Source organism: Diadema setosum, chromosome 20 (genome assembly GCF_964275005.1).
Source record: "Diadema setosum chromosome 20, eeDiaSeto1, whole genome shotgun sequence".
NCBI classification, from domain to species: domain Eukaryota; kingdom Metazoa; phylum Echinodermata; class Echinoidea; order Diadematoida; family Diadematidae; genus Diadema; species Diadema setosum.
This window is the reverse complement of record NC_092704.1, coordinates 30,730,675-30,748,239: the sequence shown is the minus strand read 5'-3', so window position 1 is coordinate 30,748,239 and position 17,565 is coordinate 30,730,675. Positions and strand designations below refer to the sequence as shown.

At 40.4% G+C, this 17,565-nt stretch overlaps 2 protein-coding genes across 2 annotated transcripts in view; one reads left to right on the top strand and one right to left on the bottom strand.

Moving 5' to 3' along the window:
* Positions 1-8,313, bottom strand: part of LOC140244104 (116 kDa U5 small nuclear ribonucleoprotein component-like) — a 28,873-nt gene extending 20,560 nt beyond the window's left edge. Inside the window, exons 1-8 of the mRNA XM_072323750.1 lie at positions 8,207-8,313; positions 5,725-5,871; positions 4,835-5,000; positions 4,002-4,080; positions 3,547-3,622; positions 3,240-3,305; positions 1,726-1,761; positions 406-496 (exon numbers count right to left, since the gene is read on the bottom strand). Coding sequence (XP_072179851.1) covers positions 406-496; positions 1,726-1,761; positions 3,240-3,305; positions 3,547-3,622; positions 4,002-4,080; positions 4,835-5,000; positions 5,725-5,835 — 625 coding nt within the window. The 5' untranslated portion in view covers positions 5,836-5,871; positions 8,207-8,313. The remainder of the gene's footprint in view (positions 1-405; positions 497-1,725; positions 1,762-3,239; positions 3,306-3,546; positions 3,623-4,001; positions 4,081-4,834; positions 5,001-5,724; positions 5,872-8,206) is intronic.
* Positions 8,314-8,443: 130 nt separating this feature from the next.
* Positions 8,444-15,947, top strand: LOC140243652 (chondroitin sulfate synthase 2-like). Its single transcript, XM_072323315.1, has 3 exons — positions 8,444-9,250; positions 10,417-10,562; positions 14,436-15,947. Exons 1-3 carry the CDS (start codon positions 8,542-8,544, stop codon positions 15,882-15,884), a joined length of 2,304 nt encoding a protein of 767 aa, XP_072179416.1. The 5' UTR covers positions 8,444-8,541; the 3' UTR covers positions 15,885-15,947.
* The last annotated feature ends 1,618 nt before the right edge of the window (positions 15,948-17,565 follow it).

Here is a 17,565-nt window from a genome sequence, read left to right as displayed (position 1 = left end):
TTCAACAAATTTTTATTTTTCATTTTTTCATAACAAAAGAACACTCGACTTCTCTCTTTCAGAAGGCAAGGGGAAAAATATTACCCTTAACATACGTCAGTAACAAGTTGAAGAAATGTGCACTTTATTCAAAAAGTAAAGTTTTGTGAAATTCTCTTTTTATTTTCCTTATATCGTTGTACGCATGTGACATCATACACTGTGGTAGTCTTCTCATCCAGCAGTGACTGCGCAGATACTTAAAAAAATCATAACTTTTGAACAGATTGTTCGATTTTCCCCAAACTTTCACTGATGTGTTCTACTAATATTGTTGCCTTCATTCAATCCACGTGTCTATGAAGGTGGACTTGTCCTTTAAAGCCATATCGAGGGTGTAGAATTCAAGGGGTAAAATGCACTCACCCGGTGTGTCCATGACGTTCATGAGGTAATGTTTGCCCTTGCAATCTGGGAGGACCAGTGTGACTGGCTGGGCTTTTATGCTCACTCCTCGCTGGAAAGAGAAAAATGAACAAACTTGACATCACATCCAAATCATCTTCCAGGGAGACAAACTGTCTATACACCAATATAAGATTGATGGTCCTGGAAAACGTAACAAAATCCTCTTCAGAATGGAATGTGTGATCACACTTTCAAATCCTGGGTAAATATGCATCTTCGCTTTACAGAATGACAATTTGCCATGCTATTTACAGCTGAGAAGGGTTCATAAAACTAGTACAGTGCAGTCCTGTTAAAACGAACACTATTATAACAAAATTCCGGTTACAACGAAGTAAAAATGTAGGCTGCAAGTTTATCCACTCTATGTATTTTTATTGTTTATTTGTTTGGTTATAACGAAATGTTGATATTACGAAAGAAATCGCCGGTTCCAAGGACTTCGTGTGAAGGAACACACACAAGCATGAGCTATGCCCCAGGGCATAATATCATCTGCAGGTTTTTCAATCAGCTTTGTAGGAGACTTACATAGTAGAAAATATATGTACATACATAAGGTTTAGCCTCTTTGTTCTCAGTTGCTTGTATGTTTAATGGGAGTCACAACCCAATTTAACTCCTTTCTATTGAAAATGAAATTGATTTGTTCACTTTCTTTCTTTCTTTCTTTTTTTTTGTAATGTTATAATGACCTGATTTGCTGGGGCCTTTTGACAGAGCAACCATCAATTAATACCCATGCCACATAGAACAATTAGCATTACATTACATCAAGTTTAAAGAAACTGAAAAAAAAAGGGTAAAGAAGCATAACATAGCAAGCACAGACAGATTCGTGTCTCCTACATTGTAGATCCATGGAGATAGGAATGAGTGAAATCTCTCGCGGATGGATCAATGAGGGAGAGGAGAGAGGAACGGATCATCTCTGCCTTGCTCTGGCACAACATTTATTGCCCGCATCCTCCATAGCAACAGGATGATGGGGAGTTGCAAGGTGCCTTCAACATTCCAAGATATGAATATTTATAAGTCAGAGCCTTCAATTAGCATACTGTGCAGGTTAATGACAAACACAAACACACACAGACAAACAATATGTATACAAAACATATTGTTCAGCAGAAAATGGACACATTCACTTTGTTGCCTATTGTAGCTTAACCAATGAAGGGCAATCACTCAATTTTAATTCGAAGTCACAGGTAACAGTTCACTAAGAAAATAGTTTGAAATACACAGAACAAGGAACACTGTGTGTCTTTTCTCTCTTACCTCGTGCTCTGTGAAGAGTGTGTCTGTGTACTTTAGCTGTTAACAAAAGAAATATAAAATATTGCATCAAATATGTAATAGCTGACGCATAAGTTTCACTGACATTAATTAAGAAAGAAATCTCTCTAAATTGTTTTGAGATTAAAAAAGCAAAATGTCACAATACACTGATGTATTTCAAGACATGTGTAAATTCTCATGTCAACGAATGTATCTGATGAAATTATTTCAAATGCTTGGAACATACACATTTATATAATTCTATCAGCACAGTGAAATGGCTGCTGTCAAATTTGTCTATGACCTTTACAAAAATAAAGTTTAGCCAAGTTATGAGTTTGCAGGATTGATGTCTTCAGGAACAGATGCAAAAAGAGACTGAATCTTAATTAAACAACAACAACAAGCAGATGTTTGGCACTTGTCGGATTTCATCTTTTCAACACTATCACCTGAGATCACTAGACAATCTCACTTTCTACATGATTTGGTTTCCCACTTTCAAACTTTGCAGCAGAATACTTGTTTACACATGGAGTACTGTTGTGGAGTCTTGTTTGAATTAGAGTAACATAAATTGGTACAATAATCTTTCGAAATAAAGGTGTACAGATTCTGTACGGCATTTGCCAGAACATCTGCATGTACTTATTCATAAATATGATCATTTCTGGTGAAGTTGTTGAGGATGACAAGTGGTCCGCAAGACCATGACGAGAAGTCCTTGTCTAAAACTTTGTCTCCACATGTCAATGTCAACAGATCACATGACCCTCCTCCCTCCCCCCCCCCCCTATTTTTTCTGGTTACAGTTTGAGGAGCACTGCTGTAGGTTGTTAGCACTTGGAGCATGATAAAATACTTAGGACTTCCTCAGAGACATATCTTTGTCATTTCTTCAAACATAGCAATGATTTTCTTCCTTTTATTTTCCTCTGATTCACATCATAATTGGGTGAATATATGGGAGCCACGTGGACACGTTCACTGCATGGCAAATCACAAGTCATGTCACATGATCACTTGGCAACAAAATGGTCATGACATCCTCAACTTTAGTCTCATTTTTCTCACCTTTCCACCAATTTGTTGATCTAGTTTCCTAACCTTCATTCTAAACATATAAACAAACAAACAAACTTAAGAAGTTGCTATCTTGGTGATAACAGGGAGCTTTAGATTTGCGACAAGGACGTTCGAGATGATGATTGCATTGGACGTTCTCCTCTCTCCCTGCATTGTTTTGAAAAGTAGCTTTAGATTGCGCAAGAACGCAACCTATAGAAAATAAAATGGGCCCCCCCCCCCCCCCCCCATATGATTAGTGCATCAGGTAGTTCTCGGCATCGTGAATTGAGCGGACATAAAAAAAGCCCAGAACGCGTCGTGAACAATTGGACAACACGAGCTATAAATATAGATTGTGCTTTTGATAAGCAATTTTGCACATGCTCAGAACATCCCATTGCGAGAATCTTAAGCTCCCTGATGACTGTTTTGCGTGTCAAACTCACATGCCGATCCTCTTTGGTTCTCAGGTCAGGGTGTGTTTGTTCCAGAAGGCAGTCCACAAAGGTTGTCTGGATTGGGAAAATTTGAAAAGACATGAAATATGGTAAAATTTGATAACCAAACCTACAGAGAGCTGTAATTTAAAACACAAGAAAACTGCTGAATGTAATTCTGTATGGAGGAATCACACACAAACACACACAAACACACACACACACACACACACACACAAACACAAACAGAAATCAAGAATATTACCCAATTAGCATTTATACAGGCACAAGAGTCACGGATATACTCAATACTCACCTTGCCATGATGGAGGTGTCCAGCCAGAGTCACATTGCGAATCAGATTGGCATTGTCCATCATGTCTGCTAGATACCTACAGGGTGTTGGGAATGAAACAGGATGCTGTGTTGACTTTGTCTCACCATAATGCAATGCATAATCATGATCATCACAAGATTGTTACAAATAAGTAAAAATTACTGCTGCTGCTGCTGCAGCTGCAGCTACTGCTACTGCTACTACTACTACTACTACTACTACTACTACTACTACTACTACTACTATTACTACTACTACAACTACTACTACTACTACTACTACTACTACTACTACTACTACTACTACTACTACTACTACTACCATTACTACTATTTCAGAAACTAAGTCTACTGCCATTTATATTTTTATATTCTTTTTTTACACACTAAGAAATATAATCACAAATTCTCATGATAGAACAAAAAAGGACTTACTCCATATCATAAGCAGTAGCAGGCAGTTCTTGCTCAGTCAGGGTAAACTTCTTTTGCTTGACTGGTGCAATGACAGGCTCTGTGAATGAATGAAAAGATTTAACAAAGACATATACCGACAGAGTTATTGCTCTGACATAAACTCACTGCCTTGACTCTCTATAAGAGATGGGAGGTTTCATGGAATGCAATGCAAACTTCTGGAAAGCAACTAAAAACTTTGAACAATACAATTATAGCACACAGTATGTTTGATAACATTTCATCAAAAAATCAATTATAGCACACAGTATATTTGATAACATTTCATCAAAAACTCAATACTTGATACTCTGTGATCCCATGAAACAGTGACTTCACTTTCTCATTATACTGTATCAACACCAAATCTGATTGCACACATACACACACACACACACACACATACACAAATCATATATACCTGTTCATAACGAAAGAAAGAAACAAACAAACACTGGCAGAAATAAAATGTATCTGGCAGAGGTAACCAGTAGCGAATTCTGGCAGAGGTAACCAGTAGCGAATTCTGGCAAGGCACTTTTATCCTCACTGCCAAGTCTTTTGGAGGAGACTTAAGCAGTCAGTCCTGTGTGTAGGAACACTGAACCTAATGCACATACAAAAACCAATTCCACTTCTCTCATAAAGAGCAGAGTGAAATCCCAATGCAGTGGTCAAATGTACACACACACACACACACACAAACACACACACAAAAAAAAAAAAAAAAACCCTGCTGATATCTGCAAGAATCTTAAGGATTGAAGGAGGCACAGATTACTCCAAGAAGAAAAAGAAAAAGAGGAACCAACCTGTCAGAGGTTGTGCATCTTCCTCGTGTACGATGGTCTCGACATCGGGTCCATAGATTTCCTCGGCCGTGGGGTAGTACTTCTTGTCCTCGTGAAGCACAACCGCCTGGCTCCTGTCCTCATCGTCATGGACGTCAGCATCGTCTGCAATGTCGTCATCGTCATCCTAGAGAAAGTAGACACCAAGTGAGGAAAGCACAGTTCACACGAAGTTAGTCTTCTTTGTTTTGTTTGTTTAAACAAACATGCTTAGTTCTTGATACAAATGGCAATCAGAGAGCCTTACCTTACTGTACGAGCTGAAATTTTTGCGGTGGTTTTATTTTCGCGAATTTCATGAATCGCCTTTGAACCGCAAAAATAACAATGCGTGAAGAACTAAGTTCAGTTAGACCCTCGCAACCGCAAAATTAACAACACGCGAAAATGTCCTCCAAGTAGCAATTCGCGAAAATATCTGTACGTGAAAATTTCAGCTCGTACAGTATGGTGATGCAAAAACAAACAAACAAACAAACAGTATCCTACAATTTCAAGTACTGTTATGGCAACAATGCAAAATGGACAAGTAGACTAGAAATCTTTGGTGACAAAAGTCTAAAGTCTATGTTCAGAATCCAAATCTTCAATAGTACATGCACTGTACAAAACAAAAAACAAAAAAAAAACACAATGTCAGACACACAAAATTAATTCACTCACGAGGTACAATGTCTATCTCATGTTTCATTGAAAAAAAAAAGAGAAAAGAAAATGGAAAAAAGGAGGGAGAGGGCGAGAATGAGAGAGACAAATGTACATCAAGAGAAAACTGGGGGGCATAATAAAGGATTAGAATTAAAAAAACAAATGGGGGAGATAGGGAAAAGAACAAGGATTACTCCACTGACCATGTCAAAATCTGCCATGGCGTCTCCCTGGCCATCTCCCTCTTCGTCCGAATCGCTGTCCAGCTCCGGACCAATGTAGTTGCCAAACTCATCATACAGATCTGCCTCCATCTTGCGAAAGGGAGTGACGACTGTTCAGATGGTGACCTTTGCTTTAAAAATAAAATAAAATAAAAAGGCAACATGCAAGATCACATTCACAAATATAAATTAAAAGGGCACAAAAGCCATTTCTATCTCAAAGCTAAATATGACTCAATGAGACACATCATTTTATTAAGACAACAAACAGGTTTGAAATCATATGAATTTATAAAGACTATGATGAATCAGTTTCGCTTCATGGACAAGCTGCTATCAGTATCAGGATTAATATCACTTCATGTTTGGCGGGTTTAAGCCTACTCAATATCTCATTTAAATCCATCTAGAAATCTACTTCTACTTGCACTTGTAAATTGTACCACCCGTAGAGTAAAATATCCCGTTTGCGGCAGTATAAGCATTGTTAAGAGTTTTTCCAACTTGTAAACAAATCAGGTAAATTATTTTCAACCATTTCATATATCATAGACAAGATTATTCATTAACGCAATTGTTTTCATGAAAGAAATTTACCATTGACCAACGCAGTTTTCATGATTTACCAGGGCAAAACCCGGCACAATTTTCGCCGATAAGGGCGATATGCGACGTAGTATTTCTGCTTGCGGCACGATGTACAATCCCTATGCAATACGCGCGTGCTCCGCGATCTTTAGCTGAACGCCTTCACATGTCTCGCGAACATTGCGTAAGCGCCAATTCCCATTGCGAAAGCACGTGAAAATAGGGTGCGCACATGCATTGGCCGCAAACAAGATCGCACTTCTGGCGGTGTTGTTGATGTCTTTCTCGTGTTTTTCTCATTTTTTTCGATGGTAACATCCACTTTCTGAAAAAAATGGCGGCCCACATCGGCTCGCGAAAATTCTATTTTACGTGAGGATATGTTTTCAAAATCCATGAACATCGAGAAAATGAAACAAAATCCAGTTTCTTGGACCATTGTTTCTTAACTGTTATGTTAAGAAGTACCGAAAATTTCATTTTGGATGCGATATGTTGTCATTTACGTGAGAAAATTTCACTTTCGTCAGAGATCGTGCCCATTTTATAGGTTGGTTTTTGTTGATTGCTAGTGACAGTGTGTTAGTATATGTGTAGGTTAGCCCGACCAGACGCTGTTAATACGCTACGCGAGTACAGCGTCTGACCAGCGAGCGGGCACCTTCAAAGTGGGGAACCACAACACAACTACAAAACTTATGAAAATTTATACGTTCTTCATAAACAATGTACACGTTACCAAACGTTACTCACCTTAAGTGCATGCTTGTATTACAGAAGGTTCGTAAGTCCATTGAGAGCCCTCGTGATAAGTCCGTGGAACCAAAAAATGATACTTTCTGGCGGATTCCCTAACACCGTCGCAGTTCATCGTTGCAGAATTCAAAATGGCGCCTTGATCTCGTGCGTGCGATGCGCTGCTTGAGTGTTGGTGTAGCAGCACGGTCGACAGCGCGACCTTTTGAAAGGGCATTCAGATCATGTGACCTCCCGAATATTGGAAATGGCCTGGCGTGAAAGACGATGTACCGTTCGTGAACCGTTCACACATGCTGCATATAACCATCAATTTTGGTAAGTTATTGAATCTAAATTTCAATACTCATAGCATAGATATGAAGTCTCATTATCATTTTGTTCGTCAGATGAGTTTGAAGTGGCAAAAAAATGATCTAAAGTATCAAAATTCAATCCGATCGCATGCGGTCGTTGGACCCTCTTCGTGTTTGGAGCTTCGTTGGTACAGCCCTGTCGCGCTACGTATGTACAGCGGCGACTGGGCTGTGTATAGTTAATGTGTAGGTGTGCATGTAACAGTGCAATGCTGTGTTTAGCTGTATATTACCGTGTATGTTGTACCTGCCGCGAACGGCTGCACGGCCGCTTACTGACGCAGTTACTCTAGTCGTCCTTTAAAAGGCTTTATCTCGACTGAACTTTTCAGTTTTATCTTGCGATCACACTGCACTCATATTAATATCAATAACCTTTGAACCACACAAAATTATCGGCACCCGCACTGAGGTTCGACCAGGCCATGCTACACGTGAATAGATATTCTGTAGAACACAAGAATTAAGAATACGATACCAGATTATAGCTGTAGCTGTGGTGCAGTGGCATGTACGAAAAAGTTTCCAACTCAAAACCAGATACCTCGGACTACACTTACGACCGCACGCACGGTAAGTAATGTAACTCGAGAACTAAGTTATCACTTTCACAGTGGATCAGACAGTGGTTCGCGCGTACTACCTAATAATTTAACATATTTTACCATGTAGTTAACTTGGAACTCAACTAATCGAATGTCTAGCTCTATAATGCACAAAATTAGTTACCGCAGCGAGAAAATACAAAGGATTTAACGTACCAAAGATCGTCAGTACAACGACATGCGGGAACACACGGTACCACAGCGTAAATTCGCTGGTTCACTGATCGTTTTCGATCGTGTACTAGTGGGAAACGGACAGCTGCCCTACCCGAAGTCATGCCGTGGTTTCTTTTCTGCGCCGACAGCACAGCACCGCGACAGGGTTTCAGAGACCAGCGAATTTACTCCAATCGTAGCTCAGCAAGCTCTGGATCTGCGACGTCGACAGTCGGTGCCATCGTGTTTGTCGAGTGAGAAAAACAGCGATTAAACATGTTAACTTGACGTTTCTGAATTTTTCTTTGGATTGTTTGATTTGACCAGATTTCAACATGGTTTTCAAGAAGTGTACAAGACTGTTACTGAGCCGATCACGGTCCGTGTTCCCTATTTTGATGGGGATATGTGTCGGCATAGTTCTGAGTATGCTCTGCTCTCCTCTGTTGGAGAGCAACTGCGGGTTGGACAATTTGGTAGCTGTTCGTACTGGGCGGAAAACTCACACCATTTTCTACGGCACCGACGAAAATGGCAACATGCTCAGCGAAGACGACTTCGAACCGGTTCTCAGAGTCGAAGAAAACCCTCCAGCTCGAGTAGTGGAGAAACGACGAGTCGTGCGAACACGCTTCATCGCCTCAGAGTTGGGCATCAAGGAAAAACTGTTTGTTGCTGTGGTCGTCTCCAGGGGGGAGATCCACTCTGAATCGACAACTGTCGGCATCAACAAAACCCTTGCCAATTCCGTCAGTAAACTAGTTTACTTTGCTCGTACCAAACCAGACCCAGTGCCCGCTGGCATGACAATTGTAACCTTTGAAGGCGATCAGGCGGTGATGCGATCCTTCCAGATATGGAAGTACATTTACGATCACTTCGGCAATGACTACGACTGGTTCTTCGTGATATCAGATGACACGTATGTGTTCGGCGAAAAGCTCCTTTACTTTGTGAATCACATCAGCATTGGGAGGGATCTTTATATGGGAATCCCGACTCATGAAGAGGACATGGATGTCACCTACTGTCAGAAAGAAGCTGGTAACTTTTTTTTTGTTGGTCATAAAATTATTTGTTTCATTTTGAGTTATATACCAATAACTATTACGAGATTTTTACTCGCACCTGTAAATATTTTTCACCTGATTTCAAATTTCTGTTGCCCCGGTGGTGCAGCGTATGCGCATGTTCTCGCAGTGCGTTCATCCTCGACCATTTGAGGGCAGCACTTTATCGGAAGAAGAAGAAGAAGAAGAACTATGTTACATGTGTATTGGGCAATAGTAGCATTTAGGTCCTACGTAAGAATGAAAAAACAAACAGACAGACAAACAAATTGCACAGGAGCCTACAGCTGTAAAACAAAAATAATAAGATTTTTCTTTTATATTATAAAATTGATTGTATGAAATTTTGATGAAATTTGATTGTTTAGACACTAATCAAATTCTTTCTGCTACGGTACTACTACTATTGACTACTAGTTTACTAGCTGGTTTCTATATGATGATTAAGAGTGTAGAGTCTACATCATGGTATTGCAATGGTGTGAACATACCACTGCACAGATCCACCATAGGCCCATGTGTAGAAACTCTACATTATGTAAAATAATGTAAACTCATACTAAATGCATGTTATGTAACCATATTTTTGACCATCTACAGGAAGTGACAAGTTGTCATTGTAAGCATTGAAGATCACTTCTGTTTGTGGAAAGACTTCCTTTATTAAATACAATGTCCCCTACCCCACCCCAGTGACGGATCCAGGGGGGAGCACACCGGGCGCCCCCACTTTATTTCTTGTTAAAACAAAAGAAATAAAAAGGAAAATATGGGGGTGCACCCCCCTTTAATTTTGTAAAGGCACCCCCTCTTTACAAAATTCCTGGATCTGCCCCTGCCACCCCCACTAATTCTTTGATTTTAACTGAAATGGGGCCTTGGTTCGGCAGATTCATGATGGCATCTAATGATCTGATCTTTCCAGCATCTGTTGAAGGCTGCCTGGTATCTCAAACTGTGTACACACTGGTATTTGTGATTTTATAAAGGTGATTAAACTCTCTATTATTTGTTTTTGTATGGATTTGAATACATGTGCATCTTACAATTTGTTACTCTACAATTCTTGGCCATAACTGAAACAAAGGCAAGCCATTTCTCTAGCTCTCTGTCCATCTGCCATTGCTGCCTTTTCTGCAGGATATCTGCTTTCTCGTAACCTCCTGCTGAAGGTGGGAGACCACATGGAAGAGTGCATGCAGAAAGCCTGGAGCAGCCAGCCAGACCTGGAGATTGCTCGCTGCATCAAGGAGCACAGTGGGGCTCACTGCGTTGATAACTACGAGGTTCGTTTGGCGGGGATTAAACAAAGCAGTTTATATTCATGGTGCCACTTCCGGGTTTAATCAGCTGACAAAAAAAAAAAAAAAACCCAAAAAAGAACAAAAAACAAAAAACAAAAACAAAAACGTTAGCAGGTATTTTCTCAAACTACTACTGGGTTTTGGCAGCTGACAAGCCAAAAACAAGAACAACAACAACATACAAACAAACAAAATTAGAGGGGAGGGGGCGTGCCCGATGCACCCCCTCCTAGATCTAGCACTGAATGGTGATAATATCATAGAATCATTCCATAGGTGCCTATTAGTACTGTGTTCTTTTGAGCATTGTCTGTTGCGATGGTACAGTGTCATTGCAGATGCTGTCATTGTACTCCACAGGGCCCAGAATCTGTCTTTGAAAGATGCAGTTGACTGCTGCAGAATACAATGAGAGGAAAGACGGTGGGGTGAGGGTACATGCTGTACGAGCTGAAATTTTCGCGTACAGATATTTTCGCGAATTGCTACTACATGTAGGAGAACATTTTCACGTGTTGTTAATTTCGCAGTTGCGGGGTCTAACTGTGCTTTATCTGTTCGCACATTGTTATTTTCGCGTGTTGTTATTTTTGCGGTTCAAAGGCGATTTGCGAAATTCACAAAAATAAAACCACCGCGAAAATTTCAGCTCGTACAGTAGTGTAGATGCAGACTCATTCTCATGCAAAATCTGTAGGTGAAGTTATTATCAAACCACCTGGTAAATAAATCCATAATTTCAATATTGCCAGGAGGAAATTTGATTGGTAATATCTTTCTTTAAGCAGTAAGAATGATGTCTGGGGCCTAGAAAGAAAATGTGAGCGAAAATGAGTTCTATTTCAGTTCACAGTGAACATACTGTTACTTGTTTACACTTTGGAAAATTTGTTTCATAGAGTTGTTTTACTGACAGGGATGGAATTGTATTTAAATAATCCTTAGATCTGAATCCTAGCAAGGATGAAACTCAAAAGACATTGTGAAGGACATATGCCAGTCATCTATTACAGATGTACAATATATGTGTCGAAGAATGATCCACAACATGATGGATGGATTAAAAACACACACACACACACAAAAAAAAAACAAAAAAAACAAAAAAAACAAAACCACACATTGCTTTCAGCATGCTTAAATTATATTCCCATCAGGTCAGGTAAATGTACAATTTTGTTTTTATGTACAACTATGATGTTGGTCTGAATAGGACGTTTCCATTGACTCATGTGCACCACCCTAACATTAATTGTTTGTATGAAGTATGTAGTTTGACCATCTTTAGTTGATTATTTTTATACCCCCGCCAAACAAAGTTTGAAGGGGGTATATAGGAATCGGCGGACGGTCGGGCGGTCGGTCGGGCGGTCGGGCGGTCGGGCGGTCGGTCCGTTGCAAATGTTGCGTCGCGAACTACTTCCTCAGTTTTCAACCGATTCCCATAAAACATGGCACAGATGTGTGCCTTGGGTTGTAGATGTGCAAGACGTATTTTTTGACAGTACCCAAAAGTATGTTGCCATGGTAACGGCATATTATGGGCAAAAATGGGTACAAATCTTGCGTCGCGAACTCCTCCCACAGTTTTTGATCAATTTTTATGAAATTAGGTACAGATGTTCATCTGAATATGTTAATGTGCAAGACACATATTTCCGCAGTGGCAAAAAGTGCGTTGCCATGGTAACGGCATGTTATTGGTAAAATATAGGGCAAAATGCTTCATGGCAAAACTGCTTCATCAGTGTTCTTCCAATTCTCATGGAATTCATATTGAATGTTTGTCTTAGGATATACAATGTAGGTCAGCATGACACATTTCTTGACAGTGACAAAAAGTATGTTGCCATGGTAACAGCTCACATATTATGAGCCAAAATGATGGAAAATTTTGTGTTGCAAACTGCTTCCTCAGTTTTTGCCCAATTTCCATGAAACTTGGTACAGATGTGTGCCTTTGGTTGTAGATGTGCAAGACGCATTTTTTGACAGTACCCGAAAGTATGTTGCCATGGTAACGGCATATTAAAGGTCCAGTTTACCTTTGGGAGCAGTAATTTAAAAAATGTTCAAGATATCACATTTGATTCATATGTGTAGGTCTGTTGTGTCATAAAACATCCTACCATATGAAATTTTTGCAATAAAGACTAAAATATAAGGAGATATCAGTGTTTTTCTCAATAAACCGTAACTGTATACGCTTTAGTCTGGAAACATTTTTATTATAACTATTGTTTATATTTTGTGTATAACAACACTTGACATTGATTATATGGATTCAAATTTTTACAGTGGTTGTTTCTATCCCTAACTCACATTTTAGAACAATTTAAAGCACTAATGCTGGGTTTTTGTTTCATCTGCAAATGGTAAATTATGCCTTTAACCCTATTCTAACTGGGGGGGGGTCAAATTGACCCCCCCCTCGACGTTTCGCGCCACGATTCCGCAACGCGCAAAGATTTTGCCGCGTCGTTTCATGACTTTTTTCATTGAAGTCTCCCGCATATTTTGAGACCAAATTTGCGACGTCCGGGTACACCGTTCTGAAGTTATGCAATGTTTTGCATATGCATGTCAACCCGAAAACCGCTCAAATTCATGATTTCGTGTGCAAATCCAATGCAAACTGTGTTTTTTTGTTTAATTGATATAAATTAGATTATTTCAACTTTTAACTATTGAAATAAATCAATTCTAATGTAGATAAGCTTGAAAAAGTGCCTCCAACAAATTTTGGCAAAAAAACAATAGAAAACAAAAGACTGAAAAAACAATAAAATACATAAGAAATTAACAAAACAATAAAAAACAAAAGAAAATGATTTTGATTGCACTATTTTTTTACAAGAAAATTGTTTGATGTGTCTTGAGGAACTCTGACACAAAAATTTAATAATCCTTCAGTCTTTTTGATGGAGTTATAGGTGAAAATATGATTTCATGCGTTAATTTGCATAATTAATTTATTAAAAAATATGAAATCAACATTTTTCTATCGTATGACCATGTAATCTTGTAGTTGACATCCGGCTCTATGTTCAGGCAAAATTTTGCGGCGATCGCGCGATCGGCGGCCGAGATCTGAAGGGGGGGTCAAATTGACCCCCCCCCAGTAAAAACTTGGTCTCAAATAGCCCAGTTAGAATAGGGTTAATGGCAGAAGATCAAGGAAAGATCTTGCGGATTTAACTACTTCCTCAGTTTTTTGACCAAAGCTTATGAAATGTGGCACACACCTTGATCTTGGTGGGAAGATGTGGAAGACATATTTTTCGGACGTGTCGGAAGCTGCGTTGCCATGGTAACGGCATATAAATGGCAGAAGATCAAGGAAAGATCTTGCGGATTGAACTACTTCCTCTGTATTAGACTGAAGCTCATGAAATGTGGCACACACATTGGTCTTGGTGGGAAGATGTGCAAGACATATTTTTTGGACGTGTCGGAAGCTGCGTTGCCATGGTAACGGCATATTAATGGCGGAAGATCAAGGAAAGATCTTGTGGATTGAACTACTTCCTCAGTTTTTGACAAAAGCTTATGAAATGTGGCACACACAATAGTCTTGGTGGGAAGATGTGCAAGACATATTTTTCGGACGTGTCGGAAGCTGCGTTGCCATGGTAACGGCATTTAAATGGCAGAAGATCAAGTAAAGATCATTCCTTGGGTAAGACTGTCGTCACGGGGTGGGGGTATTAATCACCTTCAGTGATATTTCTAGTTTCATGTGAACTGGAAGCTGCCAGATTTTATATAATTTTTGTCATCAAAATAGAGTTCAAGAAATCACAATATATTCTTATACAATCATGGCTCCTTATTTTTGTATCGTATTTCTCACAGGGTACTACATTCAAAGCGATGAATTTCCAGGATAAAGTGCTGACAACCAAGGACACCAAAGACAAGCGTCTCAAAGAAGCGCTGACCATGTACCACGTCATGGATCAACGCATCATCTACAAACTGCAGAAGTTTTTCATCGAGGCCTCCGTCAATCGCTCCTACGCAGAGATTGCCAGGCTCCAGCGCGACATCCAAGAGACAAGCCAGTACTCGCCAGGGGGAAAGGAAAGCGTCAAGTGGCCGATTGGGAGGCAGCCGCCCTTCAAGGCCCAGTCACGCTTCGACGTCTTCGGCTGGGAGTACTTCACCATGACCCACATCTACGCTTCCACGGACATCGAGTCCAAGGTTCCTCTCATAGGAGCAGATAAGCAGGACATTGACGAAATTGTCACCACGGCTATGGGCAGACTGAATGAGAAGTATGAGAAAGCCTTCACCTTGGGTCGCCTTGTCAATGGGTACCGGCGGTACGATCCTACCAGAGGGATGGAATACACCCTTGACCTCGAGCTGAAGATGACCGCCCAGAAGAAGACCATTCAGAAGCGGGTTCAGCTGCTCAGACCCCTCAACAAAGTGGAGATCATTCCAATGCCGTACGTCACAGAGTACACCCAGGTCACCATTATTGTACCCGTGGTGGCCAGCAAACAGGAGCAGGTCAAGACATTCCTGGACACCTACACCAAAGTCTGTCTAGAATCCAAAGAGAAGGTCGCCCTCATGCTGATATTCATCTACAACCCTGTCCAGGCACGCTCCATGGCCACTGATGACATCTTTGGGGTCGTCAAAGGTCATGTCTCATATCTGGAGAGAAAGTTTTCCGGGGCTCACATCTCGTGGTTGAGTGTGAAAACCACAATGCCATCTCTCATTGCCCTCATGGACGTCATCTCCACCAAGTTTGCGTCCGACACTCTCTTCTTCGTCACCAATGTTCACCTCGAAATGCACAACGAGTTCCTGAACAGGGTGCGCATGAACACCATCGCTGGCTGGCAAGTCTTCTTCCCCATCCCCTTCGCCCAGTTCGATCCGGAGATCATCTACGCGGAGTCCCCCAATCCGGGGACCATCGATATCAGCAAGCAGGTCGGACGCTTCGACGACAGCTCGTACGAGCACGCTGCCTTCTACAACTCAGACTACAAGACGGCGCGCAAGCTGTGGGATGAGAAGCACCCTGGAGTCGGCACGGATCACATCCAGTCGGACGAGGACCTCTTCGACATGTTCCTCAACTGCAAGCTGCATGTCTTCAGAGCTGTGGACCCTGCCATGAAGCAGCACTACCAGAAGAGAGTCTGCCGACCCACCCTCACCGAGGAGCGCTACCACAAATGCCTGGCGAGTCGGGCGGAAGGACTGGCCTCCCGCTCGCAACTGGCTGTACTTGTCTTTCAGCAACAGCAGCAACTCAAGCAGCAACAGCGACTTTGAACCATTGATATGAAGAAAAATCACGATTCTAAAGATGTTTTATTTGTAAATATCTCTTTATTGCCTGTGGGAATGCATTCAATCCTTTAACATGTTTGTGACTTACCTGAGATGTGGGTTGAAAAAAACAAAAATGAAACAAAACCAGAGACTGAGAGAGCTCGCCTGTGATACAATGCATCGTATATATTTGTTAGTAAAAATATAAAGCTATCAGTTTGTGATGCATCCATGTGTTGTTGATAATATCTGTGCCATGACATCTCATTTGCAGAGTAAATTGGAAGAGAATCTTTTTCATTATTGGACAAAGAAAATTCTAGGAATTTAGTGTGAAACAGATTGCGATGAACTGCTGGGGGTTCTTGTGCAGGGTGGGATAATGTCCTGACAAAAACCGTTTAGTGAAGTTGCTTCATAAATTGCCTTCTAAGCAGAGGAAAAAATTCCTTTCTTGCAAGTTAAAAATGCATTTGATTTGAAAAGTGGGATTTCTACTGCTAGAGCGAAAATCTACATATTTTTTTCTTCATAGTGCTATGAAGCTCTATGACAACAGAGGTCACGTCATTCATTTGCTGTAATATGCAATGTAGAGAAGCGCATGGCCCCCATTACTTGATGTGCAATTAGTGTTGTTTAATGTGCATGATGCTGCATTTTGCAAGAGCCGTAATGGCAAGAAACCTATGCCAGTACAATCCACTTGTATCAGATGCCTCATAGAATCTCAAGCATTTCTCAAATGATGTGAGGGTAATTTGCATAAGGGATATGCTCTCGTACAGTCTCAAGGAGAAAATTTTAAAAAGAAGCTGATTTGTGTGTGTGTGTGTGTGGGGGGGGGGGGGGGGGAGTCACTAGACTTTATGTAAATAACATCACTCATGCAGTGATACTGAAGTGTGTGCACAGGCAAACCTGCCAATGCGACTGATAAAAATTCATGAGCTCCTGACTTGGAACAGTGAAAACGGAAGATGATGATGATAAAGATAATGATAATGATGATGATAATGATAATGATAATGATGATGATAATGATAATGATAATGATAATGATAGAAGTTATCCCATTGAGTAGAGTTACAACAAAATCTGATGAACCACTTCCGTTGTTTATTGTCCCTAATGGACATCTTAAAGGGCATTATTGTTACACCTTTGAGTACATGACGTTTACTACATAGGTGAATGTAACAGGGTTTGCATTTACTTCATATTTGTTAATTTATGCGGTCATTTCTCTTGAATGTAGACCAGTTTGGTGTTACGTGTGCTCATTTTGTGTATAAGTTGCTTGCTGGGCCTAAGTTTTAGCATAATTAATGTAGAATGCAGGGTTGGCATTGCCCAAGTCATGTTCGCACAAATTGTAGACTTACCATAGCTGATCTCCCGCATCAATCCTGTCTTTGTCTTTTTTACGGGTGGAGGGATGAAATATGAACAGCGACAAACAATCACCTTTTAGTTTAAGTTGGTGAGAGCTAGTTGACTCTCCTAATACTCCAAGGACACAACTCTGCAAGGGTAGTTTTTGATGCGTATCTGTATGCACAGTAGATGCCAAAAAGATTCAAGTGCTTTCCAGTCATGTAGATGATGATTGCAGCTCAGTTTTAATTTAAAAAAAAAATGTGAATTGCTGAAAATATGTGTGTGGTGAATAGAAGATAAG